Below are 25,171 nucleotides of genomic sequence, written 5' to 3' on the forward strand. Positions count from 1 at the left end.
AATTTATTTTCACATTTTATATACATACAGGGCAAGAATAAAGCTAAAACAAACACGATCAAAATCAAAAGAAAGAGGTAAACAGGACAGAAAATATAATTAAAAAAATCAATAAATAAAAAGATTTAAAGTAAAAAAAAATTAAAAATAAAAATAAATAAAAATAAAAAGATAATTAAATTAAAATAAATAAAATTAAATTAAAAAATTAAAATAAAATAAAATAAAATTAAATTAAATTAAAGGGGGGAAGGTTAATACATCAATAAACAATGGTCACAGTGGGTTTTTTTGTTTGCTTTTTTTTTTTTTTCTCTCTTTTACACTCAAAGTCCATGCATGGCCAGCCACGCCACCTAGATGTCAGAGGTCCATAAGCGGTTTCTGTATTTTCAGAAAGAGATCTCCCTTGTTTTTTAACAAAAAATATAAACATTATGAGTAAAATTCCAACAAGTCACAAACACATTTCCTGTTCTGAGCTTCCAAATTTTCAATATTGGTGTCTTTCACTTCATTGAAATCATTGCTAATATGATTTCTGGTGCTTTATTGACCGTACTGAGACAAGCATCAGCGTCATAACTTCACCTCCAACTCTGAGTGCTATTTTTCACCATTTTTGGACACTCTATAAATCAATAACCACTCCTTTAGATTGAAATGAAAGCATCAGTGAAATAAATCACAAGACGTTTATAAGCTCACTAACTGGAGATAACCAGATCAGCATTAATCTGCTGTTATAGTTAATTTATTTAGTCTCCTTTGGCCTGAACTCAGACAACATGATGGATGACTCCACATTCAGTATCAGCATCAGTTTCCTCCATCCCCCCTCCTCTGCCCTGCTCTCCTGTCCCTCAGAGACCAGGACCCTCCTCGGCTTGGGGGTATGTTCCCCGATCTACCCCCTCTGCCCTCCCCTTTCCCTCCTCCTCCTCCTCCTCCTCCACCTCTCGCAGACAGACCCAACCTCCAGCCTGGAGTGAAAAGCATGTGGAGCTGAGCGAAGCGGCTGCATACCAACACACAGCTCGCTCAGAGCAACACACACTCTCACTCAGGCTTCACATGGAGACACACACTCAGTGATTTCTGATATCAGCATGATCACACACACTCACACCTGCTGATATCACACACACACAAGCTCAGAGCTGATAACACACAGTAGCCAGACGGGTGAAAACGGACTCTTCTCTTTGGAGATTTTTATCGGCAGGAGCCCTCACCTGGACGTGTTTGTTTTCCTCTGGACTCACAGTGTGACCATGTTTAAGGCAGAAAGGTACGTCAGAGTTTCAGACCATCAACACAAACCTCCAGAGGAGAGTGTTTGCTTTGTACGGAGCGTGACATTTGGTGATTTCCTCCTGTCTGTACGTCAGCGCATGCATTCTTCATAAAGCAAATATTTATGCAGTTTCATTCACCGAAGAAGTTTTTGCTTCTGTGAGCTGCACGGCTGTGTAAACTTTACCTGGCTCCTCAGTTTCAGACTATAAACTGTCCTGTTTGGACACGTTTCTGCTGCTGCAGCAGGAGGTTACAGGTTAACAGGCGTCTGAATCCACAGGACACGGGCTCAGTTACTTATTAGTGTGTGGAAGTAAAATGTGTGTGTGTTTGGGTGAGACTGTGGTCATCCTCAAGGTGACTTTGTTTTGGATGATGGATGTTTCTCATAAAGGACAGCTCGGCCCCCCAGAGTCTCTCTTGTGTCAGACGAGGATTGAAGCATTTTTCATCTGTCGGGGTGTCTTTTGTGTCTCGAGTTATTGAAAAAGACGGCGACACAAGTCCTTTATCAGCCAGGGAAACTGTGTTTTAATTACCGATGATTGATTTGTAGATCTATGAAGATTTTTTGTTCATATTATCTATATCTCCTTTACTAAATTATTAACAAAAAAATGACAAAAAAATCTTAAAATAATATAAGTCAAAAACATAAATAGAAACAATAGAATCTACTTTAAGTTTCTTAAAATGCAGTGGTGTGTCCACAGAGGAGGCTAGGGGAGGCCCTGACCCTTGCAGGATTCTGATTGGCCAACAAAGGTGCCACTCAAAAAGCCCTGAGCTGTGATTGGCTGTCAGCCTTTCCAAAGATGGAACTTTAAAATCAACCCAGTTTGGTTGTGTTGTTGCAGCCTTGCAGAACTTTATTTTGTATTTTAATGTGGTAAAATTTATTTTATAAGGGTCTTCAGCTACAAATTTGTAAAGACAATCTTTTTTACTTTTTAGTTTTATTGTAGTGTGTGCAGCCTGTCTAAAAAAAGGGAGCTGTGCACATATCTACACACTGAAGGTGTGTAGTAGAACAACAAAGTTTGCAAATCAATACAATCCTGCACACTGTCCAACCTGTCCAAAACAAAGGTGTTGCTTTTTAAATTTACATGCAAACCAGACTGTGCAGTGTTTCTTTTTGTTCTTTTTAAAGTTATGATTTTAGATGCAGTTATTAAAAACCATATGACATTTAAGTTTGTACCCTGGCTGTTGAAGTACACTTCACTTTTCGTATTTGGTCTGAATTTTAATAAAATAAGTAATAGTTTCCTTTGATAATACTATTGATGAATGAAATTAATTAATGAGCATACTAATTGGTTGAATGTGTTCCACTCAACGCCACTGCACAACTGTAACAAGCTCCGTTTCTGCAGCTGGTGCCCATCCAAAACCCTACAGTTTGAACACACTTTGAAAGTCAAACGGGTTTTGAATCTGACTTCAAATCTTTCTTTGGGAAACTAGCGATCAAAGTTATCAATGAGTCAACTCTTCAATTGGTGTGATAGTGACACAGTGAAAGCGTTTTCCTCTGAGTGATGTAAAACAGTAGGAAAGATTTGGTGGCTTGGCTTTGGCTGTTTGAGCTCACGGCTTCAGACTTTTTTAAAGCAGTTACCAGTTAAAGTTAACATTGTGGCGATGACTCTTTATGATGAAAATGTAACCAGAAATGAAGGTATGAGGAGCCAATCATCAGTGAACAAATCGGCGAGGGGGAGACTTCTTCTGGTTAAGGCGTGCATGAATTTCTTGTAAACATTCTGGAAGTTAATTTGGCAACCCATAAAAAAAATCTCTGGTGACCCACCTTTGGGTCAGGACCCAGACTTTGAGAATGATTGCTCTATGGGGTTCAGGTCAGGGGACACTGAGACCATTAGGTAGAAAAGACAAAATGAGGAAAATGTCACCTTATGTTTGAAATCCACTGAGTCTCTCACAATATCTTTAGCTCATAGTAAGTAGTGTATATCTTCATTCAGGGAGGGTGAATGCCATCAATGGGATGCCCTGGCCATTCATGTCCACTGTATGTCAACGCTCCAATTTGGCCACCCTTTAGAAAAATCATGTGGTTACACTCCTGATCAGATAAAGGCTTTTTATTTGTTTAGATTTTGTAAAGACATGGAGATATTAAGAGTCAAGTTTCCTCTGTCAGTATCAGACACATTAAGCTGGAAAAAAAATTGAGAGGGACACTGTTACCTTTTGCATCATGGTTTTGATTTCAGTTGCATTTTCATTGTCCAAGAGAGTGGCAGTCGGTATCTTTAGGCTCACTCGCTTCAGTTAAGGAATTTGGTAAAAGCTTTCATGAATCAGGACAGAACATGTAAAAACAGTACGAACAGGAAAAAACAAAGACCAGATTTGACCCTCACAATGTCTTCATCAAGGCATGTTGTGGAAAACAAAAAAGCATGTGAGGCTCATTTATAACTTCACGTGGAAGTACTTTTGATATTTGTTTCAAGTTTGCATGCTTTCTGGTTTGCCAGATCCATGACGCTCTGAATCTAATAAGTTTTAAAGGTTACCACGATCAGGCTCGTCTCCTTTCTTCTAGAAATTGACTCAATAGTCACAAAATGCCAAATCTCTAAATTTAGTTCTGGCTTTGGTAACGGTCAGCAGACCGCTGCCAGATCCTTTAAAAGGTTTCCGAAGCTGTGATGGCATTTATGGTCTGGTTGAGGAAGTAGAAACATCTGTTTCATCCGGACCTGCTTCTGAAGTTTGGACAGTTTTGTCCCAGCGTGTGTTTCTGTTTAACACGGCCGCAAACATTTAACACCCACAGCTTTAGTTCCCCGCACTTTAACTGAGTTCTTCAGCTTCTCTGAGCGCTTTGCTTTGGTTTCCAGCCCGTAAACTCACCTCCAATAAACCTGAAGCAGTCTGAAGAACGATCTCAACCATGGGTTAAACCTACAGATGGACATAGTTAGAAAGGTTTCTGCAAAATCAAGCTGAAAAAGGGCCTCATATCTTAAAAAGGTAAGGTGCCAGAGACCAAAAAAAGTCCTTAGCAGTGGCTCCTTGTAGCTGATTATTGATGATTTAAGACATTTTCACTAAATGAAACTACATTAATAGTTGTTGAACTAAATATGCATCACATCTGTCAATAAATCCTGCCACCACTCTACTTCACCTCCTACAACATCAACAGCCCACCAACTTTCCATGCACCTGTGGCTAACCTCAAGTTTTACAGCCCTGGGAAGATAACTAAATCTACAAAAAGACTAATGTGGAAGAAAAAACAGATTTTAATTCTTTTAATTTAATTCTTCATTTAACTGACAAAGGCTTAATTAAAATGCTTGATATGTGGTGAGACCTTGGTGAACAAAGAAGGATTAAATATATATAAATAAATCAATAAATCATAATATGTTAGAGAATTCAAGAGTTCTTACAAAAAATTCAAAACTTTTGAAAACTACTGAATTTTGATTTTTTTTTTTTTTGCAAATTCATTTAATTGCCATTTTTAGGAATGTCAAAAGATAAATATATGTATATTAAAACTTGTGGATATTTTTTGTAATTACTTTTAAATTTCAGTTTTTTGGATGTTTTTTTTTTCCAATTTTTGAAATTGTTAATAAACTTTTGATATTTCAATTTCTGTTTCTTTGTTTTTTTCAATTTTTTGCAGATTTATGTAATTTCATTTTTCTTTCTTTGAAAAAATTGTTAAACTTGAAAAAAATGTTGCAGTTTAAAATAAAAAAACATATTTTTTAATTTTGGAAATATTTGGAATCTCAAAAAATTGTGAAATTTCAAACAAAATTGAACAAATATTTCTTTTTTAAATTTTAACAAAATAAAAAAACATATTTTTTTAGTTTTTGGAAATATTTGGAATCTCAAAAAATTGCGAAATTTCAAACAAAATTGAACAAATGTTTCTTTTTTAAATTTTAACAAAATAAAAAAACATATTTTTTTAGTTTTTGGAAATATTTGGAATCTCAAAAAATTGTGAAATTTGAAACAAAAATTGAAAAAATATTTATTTTTTCAATTTGAACAAAATAAAAAAAACCTTTTTTTTTTTTTAGTTTTGGAAATATTCGGAATCTCAAAAAATAGTGAAATTTCAATCAAAAATTGAAAAAAAAGAATTTTTTGAATTATTTTTTGGAAGTCTTTGTATTTTATAAATTTTGTGATTTTTTTTTTTTTAATTTTGGCAAATTTTTTAGATTTTAATTTTTTTTAAGAATTTTCCAAATTTATTTGAAATCAAATTTATTTGAAATCAAAAACTAAGACATCACATGTACATTTCATTAATTCTGAAAAAAAGAAAAAAAACAACTCTGGTTAAGATAATTGAACACTTGATTTTAACTTTGTACTGAATTTTATCCACTTGTTAAAGTGAAGTGGATTTTTTGGCCCCAGAATGTACAGGTGGCAGACCCCTGATATACATGTTTAAGGACCTGATGTATTTTCAAACTAATTTTTATGCTTTACTTGATTTGCATTCAGGGATTTCATCCTTGCAATGTGTGTTTTGTTTTGTGTGCATTAAGTTTCACTGAGTTGTTTCATTGTGTTGAAGAAAAGTTCACATTGTGGATGATAAATATACCTTTACTTCTCAAATCAAGTAAAACAGGACACCAAATAATGATGCAGCTGCTGTATTATTTTGTTGTTTTCAAGTGTCAGAAACACAACCACAAGTCTTAAGTTTTGTCAGCACCTTCACAGATTTTCTCCAGGTTGCCGTTAAGTTTCCATCTGCAGCTCAGATGCTGATTTTATTTGACAGCAGGTTTCACAAAGAAGCTCTGTCTACAGGAAACACTGCACTGTGTGTGTGTACTGTGTGTGTACTGTACATACATGTGGGCATGAGTGTGTGTTTGTGTGTCGTCTGCAGAGATCTGCGCAGAGATAACACACACAGAGTGTTTTAGTGCTCAGGCTTATTTTTCTGACACAGAATCATCCCTGTCCCACACAGACACCATTCACCATTCAGACAGGCCGGCCTCCTCTTTAAACCAGCAAACAGTTCATTAAATTACACCTGGTATAAATGAGTCAATATTTAGCTCCATTAGCCATCTCCTCCACGGTAAATATTTGGGGAATTAGTGGGTGTTGTTTTAGTTTGAAGGGGAATGTTTGTGTAAGTGGCTGAGCATCAGCTGCAGACTGTAACTGCTGCTAACGGTCAGCTTCCCACTCCCACAACCAATAAATCACGTCTGTGAGAATTTCATTTTCCATCCTGAGCTGAAGTAAACAGCCGACATGGTCTGGTTGTGCTTTCAGCTTCTTTAAATCCTCAGCCAGTCGATCAGTCTTAATATCCGGGGCCTGGAAACGCTGATGGAAGAAAGAGCATCCTCTGTCTGCTGATGTTCACCACCGCTCCACATGAGAGAAATGTGACAGTTTGGTCTCCACTGTTTGTTTTTCTTCACCGTTTGACCCTGATTTATGAGCGTTCTGCTCCGGCCGGGAAACTGGACGAATGAATGAATGAAGCACAACAAAAGCAGCTCTATGAAGACGAACACTGCCCTCTCTGTGCCCTCTCTGTGCCCTTTAATTCTGACTGTATCTTTCCTGCTTTGTTGTGTTTTGCAGCTATATGACCGACGGAGGGTTGGGCCTGTACACGCGGAGACTGAACCGCCTGCCCGACAGCATGGCCGCCGTCCGAGAGACGCTTCATCGAAACACTTCGTCAGGACAGGGAGATGCTGACAGGTAGGATGGAAACATCTCACTGGAAAAGTTCACTTTGGGATGATTTGTTAGCTTCCTACGGCTAATTTAGAGGAAATTTGAAGTTGATTTCTTGGTTGGTTCTTGGTTTTCTGGATGCCTAGATTTCCTTTTACAGACTTAATAACCGAGCTGTGTTTTACTCCTCGGTTGAGTAGTTGTTGAGTCATCTCCTCTTGGTTGTTGGCCTTGGTTCAGCCACTTGTAAAGTTAACAGAGAAACTCTTTAAAGATCAACACTGAGTTTTTACAAGTGTTGATGAGGAAGGAGGAAAACAAGTTTGAAGGCACTGTGAGGAGTAAATGTCAATCAGATATTTATTGAAAGGCATCACGACACTGAGGCCGTGTCAGGTGACATTAAACCGGTACATCTGCTCACATTTCATCAGCTCTCCAAAGGTAATAAATCAGAGATTACACACAGACAGGTTTAGTTGATGTTATGTAACAGTTACATACCAACGCATCACTCTCCACCCTGCTACAGAATGTCATAAACAAAGACGGTGGTAAATAAAAACAGATCTTCAAGTCATTTGCGCACTTGGGCGCCGTTCTGCTCAATTTTCGCTTGTTTCCGCTCACAACAAGAGTCCGATGCATGCTCACATCTGGGCCAAAACCCTTTTTAAGACGTACAGTATCTGAGTACAAATATTTCATCACTTCCCACCTTTTTGGAGTCTAACCACCCAACCTGACAAATTTAAACGGTAACAAACTCTTTACGATGACAGTTATTATAATGGCGTTAGCCGACAAGGTTAGCTTTGTGTTGGCGAGCGTTAAAACAAATACAATTTACATCGGAAGGAGCTTGATTAAACACAATTATTATGTCTATTATTGTAAATAACCGGATGCTGGGACATGAACACAATCAAGCAGTCTGCAATGTTGAATGTTTTGGTCAGTGACGTGTCAACAACAAGTGTTTTGATTGGTCGGATGTCAACTGGAGGCAAGTGAATCTTTGGAAAAATCGACCTTGGTCCGAAAAAGAAAAGCCACAAAAAATAAATAACTTGTGAGATACTTGCACATCTGGTGTGCAAAGGCCTTAAGGCTCCAATTAGATATGTAAAATACACGCGCACATATTCCTGGAGGGAGCGCGGAGCAGGTGTGGCGGGCACCTTGGGTAGCCTCTGCACTCACATGCTTCTTCAGACTCATCATTCCACAAAATTGCAGTTTTTAAAATTCCATGACATAATAGATTTCAGTAGATTACAAATTATGTACACAGCTCATCAGACACTTATACCAGGCAGTCTTCAGAATTGTGTTGTAAAAAGAGAAAGCTGTTAGAATTTAAAAGGATTTGAAATGTAAAAAAAAAACAAAAACAAAAAAAAACGGCCAAGTTAAAGGAACAGTACGTCACAGTAAGAGGGATAATCTTGTAGAATAATCTGGATACGGCAGCATTTTAACTGAATGGCCTTCCTAGTTGTCTTACAGCCCTCTGCTGGTCTGGCAGCGCATTGCAACTAATTTTTTTCTCCATACATCTCTGACTTGATTTGCCTTATCTAACAGGGTGTTCAGTCATGGTGGAAAGAAAAACAAACAATAAGTGTCTAAATCGTGTCCTGAGTCGTTTTTTGACAGAGTCAAACATTGAAGCCTCCTGCAGTGTTTTTCAAATCTCACTTTTTACATGAAATGAAGCAAAAATGATAATTTAATCAAACATTTATGATAGAAACAGCTCTCAGTGATAAGAATAAACATGAAAATATCATTACATCTTATCTGTTGCTTCATGTCTTGATAAAGAAGACTCATCGTCTGATTCAGGGATTGAAATACCCAGAGTTTGCTCAGACTTGTACCAACACGCAGCCCGTGATGCAACCGAGCTTTGTGCAACACACCACGCTGCTGCTTCTTCTGCTTCTGCTGCTGCTGCTGCTGCTTCTGCTGCTGATCCTAGATGTCAGACACATGTGTAGGTGTTATCAGGATGGATGGGCCTCCGTGAAGCCAGACGATACCCTGGATATAAGTGTGTGAGTGTGTGAGTGTTGGAATTTCCAGAGTGTGATGGTGCTGAGAGCTCTTTGTCCTGTCTCAGAGATGGAGTGGGGTTTGTGTCGTCGGCTAATTGACAGATGGAAATGGATGAAGGCCAAACCTGGACCCCAACAAGAGGGAGGCTCTGGGGGTAGAAAGAAGAAGGATGGAGGGAGACAGGGGGGGAGGGAAAGGACTGGGATGAAGATGGACTGCAGATTTGAAAGAGGTGTTTGGGACAATGAATACACTGCAAAAAACTGAAATCTTATCAAGTGTTTTTGTCTTATTTTTAATAATTTCAGACTGAATATGAGCCACATTCACCTAAAATTGCTTGTAACAAGTAAAAAAATCTGCTAGTGGAACAAGAGAAAAATTTCTTGTTTTTTTCTTGTTCCATTGGCAGATTTCTTTTTACTTGTTGTAAGCGATTCAGACCTCATTTTTGTTTTTGAATAACTTAAAAGAAGATTTTTTTTCTAGATTGATAAGTTAAATGTAGCTCATATCAAGTATAACAAGACATTTTCTACTTAAAGTAAGACAAGCATTTGAAAAGCTTTCAGTTTTTGCAGTGTAAAGAAGAGGTATACAGGGTGAGACAAAGAGCACGCGGCAAAAAATGAAATCTTATCAAATGTTTTTGTCTTATTTTCTATAGAAAAATCTCCTTTTAGACTTAATAAGAGCCACATTCACCTGACCAGTCCAGAAAAATATTTTTTTTTTCAGGTTGTTTAAAGACAAAAATGAGGTCAAGTAAAAAAAAAGTTACTTGTTTTAAGACATTATTCTAGTTTCAAGCAAATTTTTAAACAAATTTTTCCTTTTCCATTGCCAAATTTTCTTGTAACAAGTAATTTAAACCTCATTTTTGTCTTTAAATGACTTAAAACAAGATGTTTTTCTGGACTGATCCATTGAATGTGTCTCCTATTGAGTATAAATAGACAATTTAGCATAAAATAAGACAAAAACATTGATAAGATTTCAGTTTTTTGGAGTGTACAGGCAGAGGAGGGGGTCGAGGCAGACACAGATGCTGACAGATTCCACTTTTTTGCTGTGTTACACCTCTAATGTCTTTTTTGCAGTGTAAAGAAGGGGCACACAGGGTGACACAAAGACCACACTGCAAAAACTGAAAATCGTCTCAAGTTTTTTTTGTCTTATTTTCAGAAGAAAATGTCTTATTTCAGGTAATTTAAAGACAAAAATGAGGTCTGAATTGCTGTTACAAGCAAAAAAAAAGTCACTTGTATGAAGACATTATTCTACTTTTAAGCAAATTTTTTGAGCAGTTTTTTCTTGTCCCATTGGCAGATTTTTTTTGCAGTGTAACAAAGAATTTAGACCTCATTTTTGTCTTTAAATTACTTGAAACAAGATGTTTTTCATGACTGATAAGTTGAATGTGGCTCATATTAAGTCTAAAAAGACAATTTTTACTTGTAATAAGACAAAAACACTTGATACGATTTCAGTTTTTAGCAGTGTAGAGGCAGAGGAGGGGATTCGAGGCAGACACAGATACTGACAGATTCCATTTTTTGCAGTGCTACGCCTCTGATGTCTTTTTTGCTGTGTAAAGAGGGGGCACACAGGGTGAGAAAAGACCGCACTGCAAAAAACTAAAATAGTCTCAAGTGTTTTTGTCTTATTTTCAGTAGAAAATGTCTTATGTCAAGTCATTTAGAGACAAAAATGAGGTCTGAGTTACTTGTATTAAAACATTTTTCTACTTTTAAGTATTTTTTGAGCAGATTTTTGTTTGTTCTATTGGCAGATTTTTTTTTGTTTTGGTACAAACAGTTTAGAGCTCATTTTACTCTTTGAATAACTTGTAATAAGACATTTTCTGCTCTGGTCAGGTGAATTTGGCTCATATTAAGTCTCAAAAGACATATTTTACTGAAAATAAGACAAAAACACTCAATAAGTTGTCAGTTTTTGGTGATACTTTCTCATGAAAAAAAGCATTTTCCTTGTTTTTGGTTCATTTTTACTGCCCTTATCGACCTTAAAGTCTCAGGATGACTCAACACAAACTGACAAGCTGACATGTCCTGAATGCTAAGAAGCCTTTTCCGTCAATCCTCAGGTGTGGCTAATTTCCTGTCTTCCCGACTCTTGACCTTTGCCCTCTCGCTGCCTCTCACCCTGAACAATCTCTGCTTTTAACCTTCCCAAACCCTGAGGAGGAACTTACCCCAAACTGTCCCCCTCCTCACCTTTCAGCTCCCCCCTCTGCTCTCCGCTCTGTCTCCCTCCTCACCTTTCATTGAGCTCCTGCTTGTTTTGATTAAAGAGCACAGAAGAAGAAAAAGATGAAGAAGAAGGAGGGACAGAGGAGCAATTAAATGATAAAAGTTTGGGGGATTTCTTCTTTTTTCTCGTTTGATTTTCTGCTTTTTGAAGTTTTCTCTGTGAGCTGTAATTGGCCGAGCAGCCGGGCAGATGTTATGTTCCTCTGAAAGTTCACTTTCATGATCTTCACAGAGCTTTGCTACGATTACAGAGAGGGGCGAGGATGAGAATTAAGACTCCCCACACCTCCTGAAGGAGCGACTGATAAATGTGCTTACTGCTTTAGTTTGGGATTAATTAGCAGAGGTGGAAGCTGCAGATAGAGCGCATTAGCATAACAAACGCAGGCCTGCAGAGCTGGAGGGGCGACTTTTGTAAAAGATGGAGCTAATTTAATACATGACAGGGGAGTTAATGGTGCAGGGGGTGCAGGTGGAGGAGGGTGAACGCCTCAGTCCTCACGTGGTGCTGTGGTAGTAAGTGTTTGCTCACTAGGTGTGTGAGCCATCTATAAAAACACAGTTTAAAAGCTTTTTTACTGGAGTGTGATGCTGCTGTGGAGGTTTGGGGGTTGGGGAAAGGTGTTGGGTGGCAGAAACTTTGTGACCCCTGGCCGTGGAGGTCACATGCTTCAAAGGGTCGCGGTGCAAAAGTTAGGAGCATTTCAGAGTCTGTTAAGCCTTCATGTCAGACAGAATTTACAGAGATTAGAGGCGTAACTGCAACAGAATAGAATCTGTCAGTGTCTGTGTTGGCCTTGAATCCCCTCCTCTGCCTGTACACTGCAAAAAAATGAAATCTTATCAAGTGTTTTTGTCTTATTTAAACAAAAATTGTCTTGTTGTATTTGATATGAGCCACATTCAACCGATCAGTCTAGAAAAATGTCTTGTTTCAAGTTATTTAAAGACAAAAATGAGGTCTGAATTTCTTGTAACAAGTATAAAAAAGTCAAAAACACTTGGTAAGATATACATTTTTTGCAGTGAAAGCATGAAATGATGAAAACACAGAGTGAAAACAGCTTTTCTTAGATCGTGAGGATAACAATTAGATCGTATATCATCTCATCAGCTCATGATGTGACAGCTGGAGCTGCAAAAACCGGTTACACCAACTGACAAATGTATGCAAAACAATGTAGTAGAGGATGGTACTGAGTCATGCGATGACAGGACGTGTGAGGCTCAGTAAACACACACACACACAGACAATAGTGACTGTGTGTGTGAGTGTGTGTGAGCATGCTTATCCCTGTCATTTATCTCTGCAGCAGCAGGAGGAAGAGGAAACAATGTAAAACCGTCCGTCCTCCGATTTGAATCCTCTTTGTTTGAGCAGACAAAGGAGAGCTCTCGGTGGTGTGAAACCGCTGCAGCGACCTCCCCCTGCCGCCCTCTCTGCTTGCTGAGGCGTTGAGGATGTTTTAATGTCATTTGTAAATGCTTCTTCCAGTTGAAAATAATCCTGATGCTTTCATTCCTCCACAAACTCCTCCTGTCAGCAAACTCTGCTTTAACACATTCATCACCATCCTCTGTAATACCTTAATTGTCTTGCTAATTTGTCTTTAATCTCTAATCTTTAGTACTCAGGATTATCTGACTGTCTGTAAGGGGCTGCACCAACACACTTTAGATAAACATGCCTCCCCCGTGTTGGTGGGGCTGAGCCTGTAAATACACGTCTATAAGTCCATGTTTGAGACGGTGTTTCGACCTGTTTAACTCTGCGTATAAACCACAGCAGCCGCCCGGTGTCAGATACATCCTGGTGAAACAGGGCGAGCCTAGTTTGACTCGTCACTGTGACGTCGTCCATCAACCCACCGGATAAATACCAGCCCACATTCCTGGTTAATAACTCTGAATGTGGATTGTGTAATTACATTTTAGTCTTAAAAAAAAACACTCATTCTTTGGAATTATTGTGCAATCTGTGACGTGTGAAGTCAGGCTACATCTTTTCCATTTCATGAGACAGGACCTGAATCAGTTTTTTGACCAAGATAATTTAAGTCATTCCAAATCCAAAAAACTACTTATCTTCACATTAAAGACAATAAAGTGTGTAAAAATCCACACATTATAAAATCTAAAATAGAGTAATTATCTTAAAAAGCAGCTTTTTGAATTTATGAAACTGAACATGTGAGGTCTTAGCTTTATCTGTTTCACATATCTGCAGAAATTAAAAAAATAAATATATATAAAATTTCAAAAATTTGCAAAATTTTAGAATTTTAAAAATCAACCAAATTAAAAAAAAAAGAAAATTAAAAAATAGGTGGATATTTAATTTCACAATAAATTGTGAAATTGAACAAAAAAAGAAAGGAAAAAAATGTAAATACTTATTAATATTATTATTTTTTTAATTTATGATTTAAAAATTAAAATTGGAATTGGAAAAAAAAAGTAAAATATGAAAAATTGCAAAAAATTGCATTTTTTTATCAAAGACCTTGACACTAAAAATAGTCATGCTTTAATATTTTACCTAACCAATTATTCATCACCTCTCTCATAAATCTCTCAAAGTATTTTCTAAAAATTTTTGTTATTATTTGACATTTTTTCTAATAATTTTTTTTTTGAAGATTTCACAAAATTTTGAATTCGCAAATTTTGAAATTTATGGGCATTCTGCAATTTTTCACTGTTTATTTGTATATATCTTTATGAAAAAATTGCAAATATTTGTTTTTTTTACAATTTAAAAAATAGAAAATTTTTGAAATGACATCTTTTAATATTTTTGCACATTTTTGCACATCTTTGAAATTTTGAAATTTTTGATTTTTTCTGTTTAACAAACTGAAGTTTCGTGATCTTTTGCAAATATTTAAAGTATACAATATTACATTTTTTCATTAAAAAAAATATATATATATGTAATTAAAAAAAACCTAAGACATCACATGTACAATTTAATTAACACAAAAAAACTACTCATTTTGCTAATTGGTCTCTAGATTTTTACTATGTTTAGGTTTTTATACACTTTTTTGTCTTAATTGTAAAGATAGAGTAGATTTTGCGGCTCAAGACTGACTTTAATCCAGGTGAGCTGAGGGAAGAAGGCTCTTATGAAAGTAAAGGTTGCAGACCCCTGGTCAGGGAGATCCTTCAAATGTTCCCTGAAGCTGGTTTGTCGTCTGCAGTGCATCCTGAAGTTTCTTTGTTTGTGTGTTGGATTCACCATTGCTGACTTCACATTCTCCCCAGGAGGGTTTAATCCCACCTGTAACAGAACTCACAGGTTGTTCGGAGCATGTTCCACCTCACAGACACACTTCACTGTAACACACTTGAGTCCCCCCAGCCTCAGTATGCTGCCTCTCCTGTCTGGACTTGAGCAGGTTCCCTGATGGCCTCAGGTAGAGGAAGAGGGAGGCTCACTCTCCCTTATCAACACCTGGCACTCTACTTGTCTGTCTCCCCCTCTACCTGTCTGTCTGTCTGTCTGCACCTCCACCTGCTGCCTTGCTCCAGCAGAGTGAATGTTGTGGTTTGCCTCCGGGGCTCTCACTGTAATAATAATCAGAGGATCCATCTCTGCTCCCCGCCCCTCCCCGCCCCTCCCTCTGCTCCTGTTGTTTCATGAGCTTGTGGTCTTGTTCCCTGAAGAAGCAGAAACTATTTGTATGATAATCAGAGACGGGAGACGACAGCTTCATCTACAGATTCCCCCTAAGACCGTCCTACATGTGTACAGTCCTGGTTGGCTCCAGCGTGCAGAAAACATCAATATAGTTTTTCTTTTTCATGCATCATCTGGATTTATCACATAAACTTTGTCATTCTCCGAACACGTTAATGCAACTCGACACTTTTCCACAGATAGTCTCACTCAGCCTTTGACTCCACCGGAATACTAAACACCAGAAATGCCTCCGAGCTTTGTTCATGCTGAAAGCAGCGTTCCTGCTGTGTCCCAGTGGAAACTGTGTTTGTGTGTAAGTGTGTGTGTGTGTGTATGTGTGTGTTATAATGAAGGCAGTCCATGGAGGCGTTCTGGGGCGCGCTGCAGCAGTCTGTGGCAGTCTGACCCACAATCTGCGGCTGCTTGTTTCAAGATTTAAGGTCAGAGTTGTTCTGGAGTTAATGATGCTCCTACACACACCCACACGGCCCAGCTGCTGCATGATACTCCTCCGACTACACTGCAAAAAAATCTAAATCTCAGTCTCTTAGGTAGATTTTGAAACCACTGTTGTAATTTTCTGCATAAAATTATTTTCTTTAATTTTTGCCATTTTATTTGCCAATTTTTAAAATTAAGAAAAAAAATATTTATATATATATATATATTTTTTTTGAAGATTTTGCAAAGTTTTGAAACTTTTGCAAATTTAAAAACTTTTGGAACTTCTGCATTTTTAGATATTTTTTTTAATTTGGAAAATATTGTATTTTGTTTACAATAAAAAAAAGCTCATTTTAATTTGTTTTTTATTTTTTGCACATTTTTAAAATTTCAAAATTCTTGAAAAATTTTGGAACTAACTGAAATTTCATGATTTTTTGCAAATATTATTGATTTATAATAGATATTAATAATATATTTATCATATAATATTGTTATAATATTGCATGTTTTTGCAAATATTATTTATTTGTAATAGATATTTATTATATATTTATAATATAATATTATTATAATATTACATGATTGTTTTGCAAATATTATTTATTCATAATAGTTATTTATAATACATTTATCATATAATATAATTATAAAATAATATAATTTAATTATAATATTACATGATTTTTTGCAAATGTTATTTATTCATAATAGCTATTTATAATATATTTATCATATCATATTATCATAATATTGCATGTTTTTTGCAAATATTATCCAAATTCACTTTAGCAACTCTGGATATGGTGAAACCAACATGCTACTGTTACATGTAGAAACACTTCTTGAAATCGAAGCAGTCCTGGTGTTTTTTGCATATTACAGGTGGATTTGTAGACTTTCATATTGTGTTTTCAACTTGTCCCAAAGTCCACTTTTTACTGGATACAACGCAACCTGGTAAGGTATTTATCAGCACAGTATAAAGTAGCGCTATTGTTTGAAACATGACAACAAGAAATAAGATGTTTTCTGGACTGGTCAGGTGAATGTGGCTTTTTGACTGAAAATAAAACAGGAAAACTTGTTAAGATTTCAGTTTTTCCAGTGGAGGTGTCACAATGTTTCACACCAAGCCTAAAAATCACGTAATCAGCAAAGATGAGGCTGAATTTTGGACGACTTTCACAACATAACCTCTTGAAAGGCTCCTGTTGCAGACTTAGCTTCTTGGTTAGGTAATTTTTTTCAGTGCAGCTCATTAAGCAGAAATGCATGTGGGAGGAGAGCAAGTTAATCACAGCTGAGGGTCTCAGATGTTCGATGGAAAGAAAGGGAAAGAATCGATTGCAGGAAATCTGAAGGTCTGATCAGAGAGGAGAGAAACACAGACTGTATCCAGAGAGAAATTTTGTTGTTGTTGCCATAGAGACGGTATCAGCAGACCATCTTCCCCCCTGTGGTCTTTAACAAGCACACCTGTCTCACCCCTCAGAAACACACACACACACACACACACACACACACATAAACACACACACAAACACTCAAACACAGGGTGGGGCTCCCCGTCAGGTAGCTGAAGGGGTTTTCTCCCACACATGCTCTTTTTTTCCACTCAACCAGCGCAGCTCCAGCATCCACATCTCTCTGCTGATCTTTGTCCTCACTCTCAGTCCTTCTATTTGCTCAAGCCTGTTTGCCTTTTCCTGTTTTTGTCCGGTTTATTTGCTTTAATGCTCGGCTGAAAGCAACGAGGCGTACTCAGAGGAAAAAAACAGCTCGATATCCGACAAAGGTTGGATCAGAAACTTGGACGACTTGATTGCAAAAGTATACAAGCGTCAGCCAGCGGAGCTGTAACCACAGAGCCAGCTGCTTCTGAAGGGAAGCTCAGAGGTCAGAGGATCAGTCCCACATCGCTGGTCCGGTCTGGATTCTGATCTGGGTCCAGCAGGAGGAAGCAGTAGATGGAGAGAGCATGGACTTTATTTCCTCTGCAGTGAGTGGTTTGTGGAGCTCCCAGCTCTGGGTAAGTTTTAATAATCCTCCCTGACTGATGTTTTCCGTTTGGGTGGGAAGTCAGGGAGTCAGCGGGGTCGAGCAGGTTGAGGGTTTAAAGTGAGGATCCACATTTTCAGGATGTGTGGGGACAGACGTCTGCGTGCAAGACGCTTCATGCCTTAAAGCAGGGGTCTTCAACCTGCGGCTCTAGAGCCTCATGTGGCCCTTTGACTCCTTTGCAGTGGCTTCTTGTAGCTTTAAAAATATATTGTTATAAAAATATTTTTTATTTTTCTTACAGAGGGTATTATTGATTGAAGACATTGACACTAAATAAAGTCAAAGGTAAACATTTTGTTGAACGAAATATAGCTCACATCTTGCAATAAAGCTTTCAAATTCTTTTGAAATTTAAGCAATTTTTTTAAAATTTTTGCAATATTTTTGTAATTTAATTTTTTTTGACATTTTTCCAAATTAACAAAAAAAATCCAAATTATTTGAAGAATTTTTGAAATTTAAGCAATTTTTTTGTAATTTTTACCAATTTTTGAATGTTAAACAAATTAATGAAAATTTTTGAATTTCTGGAAATTTTTGCAAAATATTTAAAATCCATTAGGTTCCATTTAAAAAAAAAACCTCAATCTTTAAATGTTAACAAATTTTCAAAAGCCACAATTTATTTGTTTTTAGTTATTTATTTATTTATTTATTGTAAATATATGACATTTTGGCAAATACTTGGAATTTGATTTTGGGGGATTTTTTTTGCACATTTCAAATATTTATTTTTTTAATTTTGCAAATTTTGTTAATTTTTAAAATTTTGAAAAAAAAATTGAAATCAGACTTTTTTTTAATCTTAAAAATAAGGCAAAAACACTTGCTTTCCGATTTTTTTCTCTTTGCTATATGGCATCAAAACAGTGGTGAAATTTGTCCTGAGACAAAAACTGTTGCATTGTTTTACAGGACAGTTGCTTTATATGATTTCAGCTTAGTAATTCAGTAATTTATGATTCAACTTCCTTTTTAAAGCCTTAGGATGTCTTAGGAAGGATGACTTAAATATTGCAAAACTTTGATTTCTCTTTTTAACTTTGTTTTGTTGCTTTTAAACTATATTTGTCTATTTTTATGAACATTTATTTGAACCTTGTGTCTAATGTTGGCCGTTTAATGATAATACAAGCTAAATACTTCATAGCAAACGCTCAATGTTTGATTTTAAGAAGTCTAGACTTTCAGGTGATTGAGGTTTTTGTTGTGTTAGCATCGAGGCATCTGTGAGACATTTCAACAAAGCTAACAAAAACAAGTGGCTCAATTTTGAGAGAGGAAACTCCTGAAAGTGTTTGATTTCCTTAAAGTGGATCATCTATCATCTGGAGACACTTTCAGACCATATGAGCACAAAAAAGACGAAGTCTAGGCAAAGTTTACTGTCATGTTGCAGCCGCTCTTTCACACATCCTGTAATTCTGTCTAATGTGGCCTGCAGGGATCTCCTGAACCTGCTCTGTGGACCACAGGTGTTTAATTTTAGCAATGCACTGATGATAGTTTGGTGTGTGTGCAGCGTGTGTTTGAGTATTTCTGCGTGAATGTGAGAAATTCCTCATGTGGGGCTCAGAGAGGCTGCAGGGCTGCAGGGACGCGTGCCTGCGAGCAGCCATGCGTGTCACATGTGTGAAGAGTTTGGTTTGGTTTTATACGCCGGATCCGGGTCAGTCGGTCAGATATAAAGGAGTGTGTGTTTACACATCAAACAGAGAGGCAGATAGAAAAGGGACGAGTCAAAGGAAGTGTGTGTGAAAGGGAGGCAGCCAGAGGGATCTAAATGCTTTGATAAATGCTCCGAGTGTAGATAACCAGTGTTTTCCCAAGGATGGAGACAAAGGGAGCAGACACGAGAGAGGCAGACAGACAGACAGACAGATTCCTCAGCGTGAGTCCCGTCGTTTCTCGTCAGCGGAGGGACAGCTGTGTCATTTCTGCACCACACGGCTCCTGGTCTTCTGCCTGGAATGTGCCGAGTCCCTTCACAGCGGCCTCTGTGCTGCTTCTTCATCAGATACTCCACTTTACATTTGCAGAAATCTTCCTCTTTTCTTGTTTTGGGAACTGAATCATGACAAGCGCAGGTTTTATGATCTGATCCAAACAGCCTTCTTGTTTTCATCAGACTTCAAACTGTGGGATCAATTTTTCCGACCCTCAGGCAGCGAGCAGCAGCTCATTCAGTTACCGATGTGATAAATCTGAATGTTTCTCAGGACAATAAAACTGGAAGAACAACTTAATGGAACCTGAGGATATTTCTGTTGATGCCATAAAAATCCAGATTTGCATGTGAGTTTGTGGCCTGTCCAAGCTCGCTGCTTTCTGTCCTTTCTGTGTTTTTCTTTCATCTCTTATTTGTGATGTCACTTGGTGCAGAAAGAGCTGCAAAGTGGCGCATTTAGCGGCATTACAGAGCATTTATACGGTGGCCCATGTGTGTCCTTTGCAAAAGCAACAACACACTGCAAAATAACCAGTCCAGAAAAAAATGTCTTATTTCAAGTTATTTACAGACAAAAATGAGGTCTTAATTTCTTGTAACAAGAGAAAAGTTACTTGAATTAAGACATTATTCTAGTTTCAAGCAAAATTTCTAGAAAGTTTTTCTTATACCATTGGCAATTTTTTTAAATTTAATTTTTTTTTTTTTTGTTACGAGCAATTCGGACCTCATTTTTGTCTTTGAACAACTTGAAACAAGACATTTTTCTGGACTGATCAGGTGAATGTGGCTCATATTAAGTCAAAAAAGACATTTTCTATTGAAATAAGACAAAGATACTCAACAAGATTTCAGTTTTTTGCAGTGCACAAATGCAAATGTACGGTGGCCCTAAGAGCTCACAGCGCTGCATATTAAGAAAACACATGCAAAAAGACAAAACACAAGCAAATCAAGAAATCATCATCAATTTGACAACACGTGCACAGAATTTGGACAACATGCAGCAAAGACCACAACACTTTAGAAAAACGCTCTGCAAAAAGACTGCAAAACAACAGAAGTGTTTCCAGAGGACACTTAAAAGTGATGCACATGTCAAAAACACTTACTTTTATCTCATTTTCCTACACAGAGGTGGAAAGAAAACCATAATAAAGCTGTGACTGAAAATACACGTCAACAACAAGCATGTCGGGACATGTGCATCACTTTTAAGTGTCCTCTGGAAACATTTCCCTTATGTGCTCTTTGTAGCACGTTTTTCTAAATGCTGCGCACATGTTTTCAAATTGATTCTTAATTTTCTTGTGTTTTGTTTTTTTGCATGTGTTTTCTTAAGTTGCAGTGCTGTGAGCTCTTTGGGCCACCGTACAAACGCCACAACACAACGGAAGTACAGCCACTACAGAAGTTAAAAAAGGTTAGTTATCCTGACAGACACAGAAAAGTTGTGAAAGTAAGTAAATGCCTGTGATATCCTTTGTAGTACTTATATTTCTCCATTTACTAGACAAATAAATCATCTTATATTAAGCTTAATGAATCAATAACGTTAGCATTGAAGCTATATTTATCCCAGCTGAAGGTAAAAAAGGAAAACAATAATTACTGACTCACAACTTTTCTGTGTCAGTTTGGATAACTATCCTCTTAACTTGTGCTGTCTTGTTACTTTTGCAAATCAGCTGACCCCTGCTGGCCACCGTACATTTACTAACTATTAGCACGAATGCAAGGATGAATTGAGAGTGTTGAAGTGTCTGAAGTGTGAGTTTGTATCATCGCTTGGCTTTGGATCAAGACGTAATCATCAAGACGTAATCATCAGGTCTAATTCCACTGAAACCTGATAAACATGTTGAAGCGTGATCTTGTTGTCACGTTCTGTATGACGTGTTTTGCATCTCTCTGAAGGTGCCGGTATCAGAGGTAAAGTCATGACACTGCGTGCTGTCTGTGTACACACACATCAACCGTCAACCTGTCCACGCTGCCTCCTGCACCCCCAGCACGCCTGAGGGTTTGAGGGTTTGGACTCTGTAAATCCTCCTCATCTGTCAGTCTTTGAGGACAGAGATGGAGATTTGGGGTTATACGATCCAGCTGCAGAGAGGGGACCAGTAGTCGCCCCTCTCACACAGGAAATCCCCTTACTTCTGCTTCACAGCTCTGTTGTGGCTGAGCGTCTGTGTGTATATTCCTGCGGCACGGATCCTGTGTGCATGTGCCAGAGTCAGACGGGGTTTATTCAGCACGGGGGGGGGCTGGGGGTTACAGTACTGCAGGGCTAACCAGGCCGTGGACCGACCGCAATCCCCTGGGACGCACCAAAGAAAAGTAAAACAAACACAACACAGCCTTTTTCTCAGGACGCATTCAGACGCTCCTATTGGCTGACCCACAAAGCTGCCCGCCCCCCCCTCCCTGTGCTCCTCTTTAAGGAAGATCTGGAGGTTTGGCCTCTGAACTCTGACCCCTTTGAGAAAGCAGAAAGCTTTTTAAGGAACGCGCCGAGAGACGAGGTTCCCCTGAGGAATGTCTTGATTTGGGTCACTTTTCTCTTTTCATTACTGTCCTCTCTGACTGCTTTATTGGCCTCTTAGCCTCTCCAGCCAGCCAGGGAGTGAAACTTCATGTCAACCTGTTAAATGAAAGGGTTGTCGAGTTTTAACTACACACTCCAGCTGATTTAAAGAGTCAGACCAAAGAGCAGCGAGCAGCAGAGAGAAAATCTGGAGGAAAGAAAAGGAACATGACTCAAGAGTGAGAAGCAGAATTTTCAGAATCTAAAGTATCTTGCAATCAAGATTAAACTTCACGGATGCTTTTCTTGTTTTCTTAAAGATAAACTACAAGCTTTGAGAATAAGAGTGCAACTCAAAAGCAAAAAGATGCTAACAAGAGCCGGAAGCAGCCCGGACATTCTCATGTTATGCTAATTATTATCGCTTGTCTTCTTCTCTTCTATTTTCCTTGATCTTGCTTTGACAATTTTTGAAAAATTCATCAGTATTTTAAAACTTGAACAAACATGGTGTTTCTTGCAGCTTTTGTTGCAGCTTCACTTCTTCAGGAGGGTTTTTCCTGGATCAGTGAACTCCTCACATCACCAGTTAGTCCAGGCTGAGCATCAGTATCCATAAGATCCCATTGCTGTGTCCAGTCACTCAGACCTTCAACTAATTTTTGTTTCATTTTTGTGTGTTATTGTTGTAGTGCTTTCCAAAAAGACTTAAAACTGCAGTTTTTAGTATTTTTTTCTAGCAGCACTTGGAGGAAAAGACTTGATATCACTTGAATATGATATTAATAAACATGTTTAAATTATTGTAAAATCACCAGAATATTAACCTTGAATTAGATTTTAAAAAAATAATAATAAAGAAGTTTCACTAAAATGTTTTTTTAGATGAAAAAAATATGTGACCAGACCAGGGATGGAGCCAGGAGTTAAATTTTGGGTGGGCCAAACCAAATTTGGGTGGGCTTTAATTTACAAAAGTTTGTAAATAACTCCTACTATATAAATATTTTTAACACAGATTTGGCTGCTTTTTGATCCTTTAAATTTTAGTCCATCAGACGGCAATGGCTCTTAATGGTATCGGCCAAAGGCTGATGCTGTAACGCACCAATGAAGTGTGTCGCAACATTAACCACAGTTAAATAAAAGACAAAAATCTACATCTTTTAACATGAGGCTGAATGATTTATAACTTCTTTACTAACAGGCTAAGAAATTACCAAACTTGGCTCATTTCATAGATAAGGCATCAAACCAAAACAAGAAGGGTGTAAAGTGACAAAATTCTATGATATTTCTCTTTACAACTCAAAGAAAGAAAGATAGAAAGAATGAATGAAAGAAAAATATATTTTTCCAAAGAAAAATTTGAGGTGAGAATGCCAGAAAGTGGGTGGGCAGGGGACTGTTGGGTCCACCCATGACGCCGCCCCTGGACCATACACAATTTTTTATTTAACAAGAGGCAAATTGTTTGCTTTTTGAGAAAATGGGAATTTGCATTGACAGAAGTTTCTGATGGTAAGAACTTGAAAAAAGAGGGTCACGCACTATAGTTTTGGTCCTAGGGAACTTTTTCCTGTCTCTCTTGGTTGGATCTTGCTTTGTATTGACATATCTCTGCACTGTACCTTTAAATCTCCTATGAGGCTCCCAAATCTGCTGACTGATCAGGAAGAGAATAATACTGGTGCTGATGCTGAAGTGAAGATGTAGCTCAATCCATCAATCAATTTTTGGCACTCTCTAAGCAGATTTTAGTATTTAGGAACAAAAGTACTTTTGTAAACATGAAATGAGGAGCACAGAGGACACCATCCTACATGTTTATGGCAGCAAAAAAACAGACAAACCTGCAAAGGCAACACACGTTTGTATTCAGTGGGTTGGAGTCCAAAACACAGTGATTAGAAAACAACATGAAGCTGAGAGAAGTTGCAGAGGAGTTTGGATCGGTGGTAACGGCAAAAACTAGACAACAGAGGATCAACCAACGCCATGGTCGCTTATAGATGCTAGATATTCATTTGTCTTCACGCTGTATCTTTAAAGCTTCCATGAGGGTTTTTAATTCCCCAATTTGTGAGGCTGAAAGTAAAAAAAGATTCTTCTTAAAGACTTACCAAAACAAACAAATCAATCAGCAACAAGATTTATGATTTTGATACTCCTGTTTTTAATGTTTGAAACCTGTGGTGGGGGGTAGGTGTCAGACAAGTTAAAGGACCACTTGTTGCTGAAACTGGTTTGTTTTTTTCTTGTACATTTTAAGGTTAAGTGTGAGAAAACAGGACAGCAGAGAGATTAAAGGTTCCGCTTTGTCAACAGGGGGCACCAAAGTCGACACAAACTGGAAGATTCTCACTGGAGCTTTAATGAGAAGAGACTAAATAAGACTGTATAGAAGTCCAGCACTGTTTTTATTTGGTAGCAGAGGCAGAGAGTAACGTCCTTTAAATAGACAGAATCAGAACGATCATCTGCCAGGATTAGGTCAAAAGAGGAAATGGGATTACAGCCTCCTGCCCCGGTCACCAGGAGGGAGAAAACGTCCTGAAAACTCCTTTATTCACGGCCTTTCTGAGAGGTGAACCCAACCTTGGAGAGGAGGAGTAAAAAGTTTCCCTTCAGTGAAATGATCCATTAGTTTTTGGCTTCGCTTTGGCACCACTTCCTCCCATGAGAGGCCGCGGCTCAGGTCTCCGTCTCCTGTGATTGGCCGTAAAGGCCTCGGCGGTTGTTAACAGGCGGGTTGCTGTGCCAGCAGGAGGCTGTGGGCTGGGCCACGCCGCTTGGCCTGATCTCTAATTAGCACTGGCTTGTCAGTTAGTCAGGGTGGATCTGTCTGGGAAATTGCAGTCTTGTACACACACACACACACAAACCAGAGCTGGGAAACACTCAGAGGAAAAAGCAACAGAGGGCGAGGATGCTCCTTTTCTGTCTGTGATCATGTGGCTTCGACTTGTGTTTCTGTTTGATTCGCGTTGGGCTGAAGTGGCTTATTTAGAGCTCGGGGTGTGTTAGTGTGTGTCTCTGTGTGCTCGATTAGTGGTGCGGCTGCAGCAGTGAAGTGGTTAACAGTCCCAGGGGGGAGGCTCGTGTTACCAGCAACAGGGCAGGTCCTTCCCTCCTCT

At 38.1% G+C, this 25,171-nt stretch overlaps 1 protein-coding gene across 10 annotated transcripts in view; it reads left to right on the plus strand.

Annotated features, from left to right (window-relative positions):
• Positions 1-25,171, plus strand: part of nav2a (neuron navigator 2a) — a 178,210-nt gene that overhangs the window by 98,840 nt on the left and 54,199 nt on the right. For all 10 annotated transcript variants that reach the window (XM_074665694.1, XM_074665696.1, XM_074665697.1 and 7 more), the window contains one exon: positions 6,934-7,056. In XM_074665694.1, coding sequence (XP_074521795.1) covers positions 6,934-7,056 — 123 coding nt within the window. The remainder of the gene's footprint in view (positions 1-6,933; positions 7,057-25,171) is intronic.

Source organism: Halichoeres trimaculatus, unplaced genomic scaffold (assembly GCF_033239565.1).
Source record: "Halichoeres trimaculatus isolate MK-OKI-2021-1 unplaced genomic scaffold, fHalTri1.1 fHalTri1_scaffold_3, whole genome shotgun sequence".
Classification (NCBI taxonomy): Eukaryota; Metazoa; Chordata; class Actinopteri; order Labriformes; family Labridae; genus Halichoeres; species Halichoeres trimaculatus.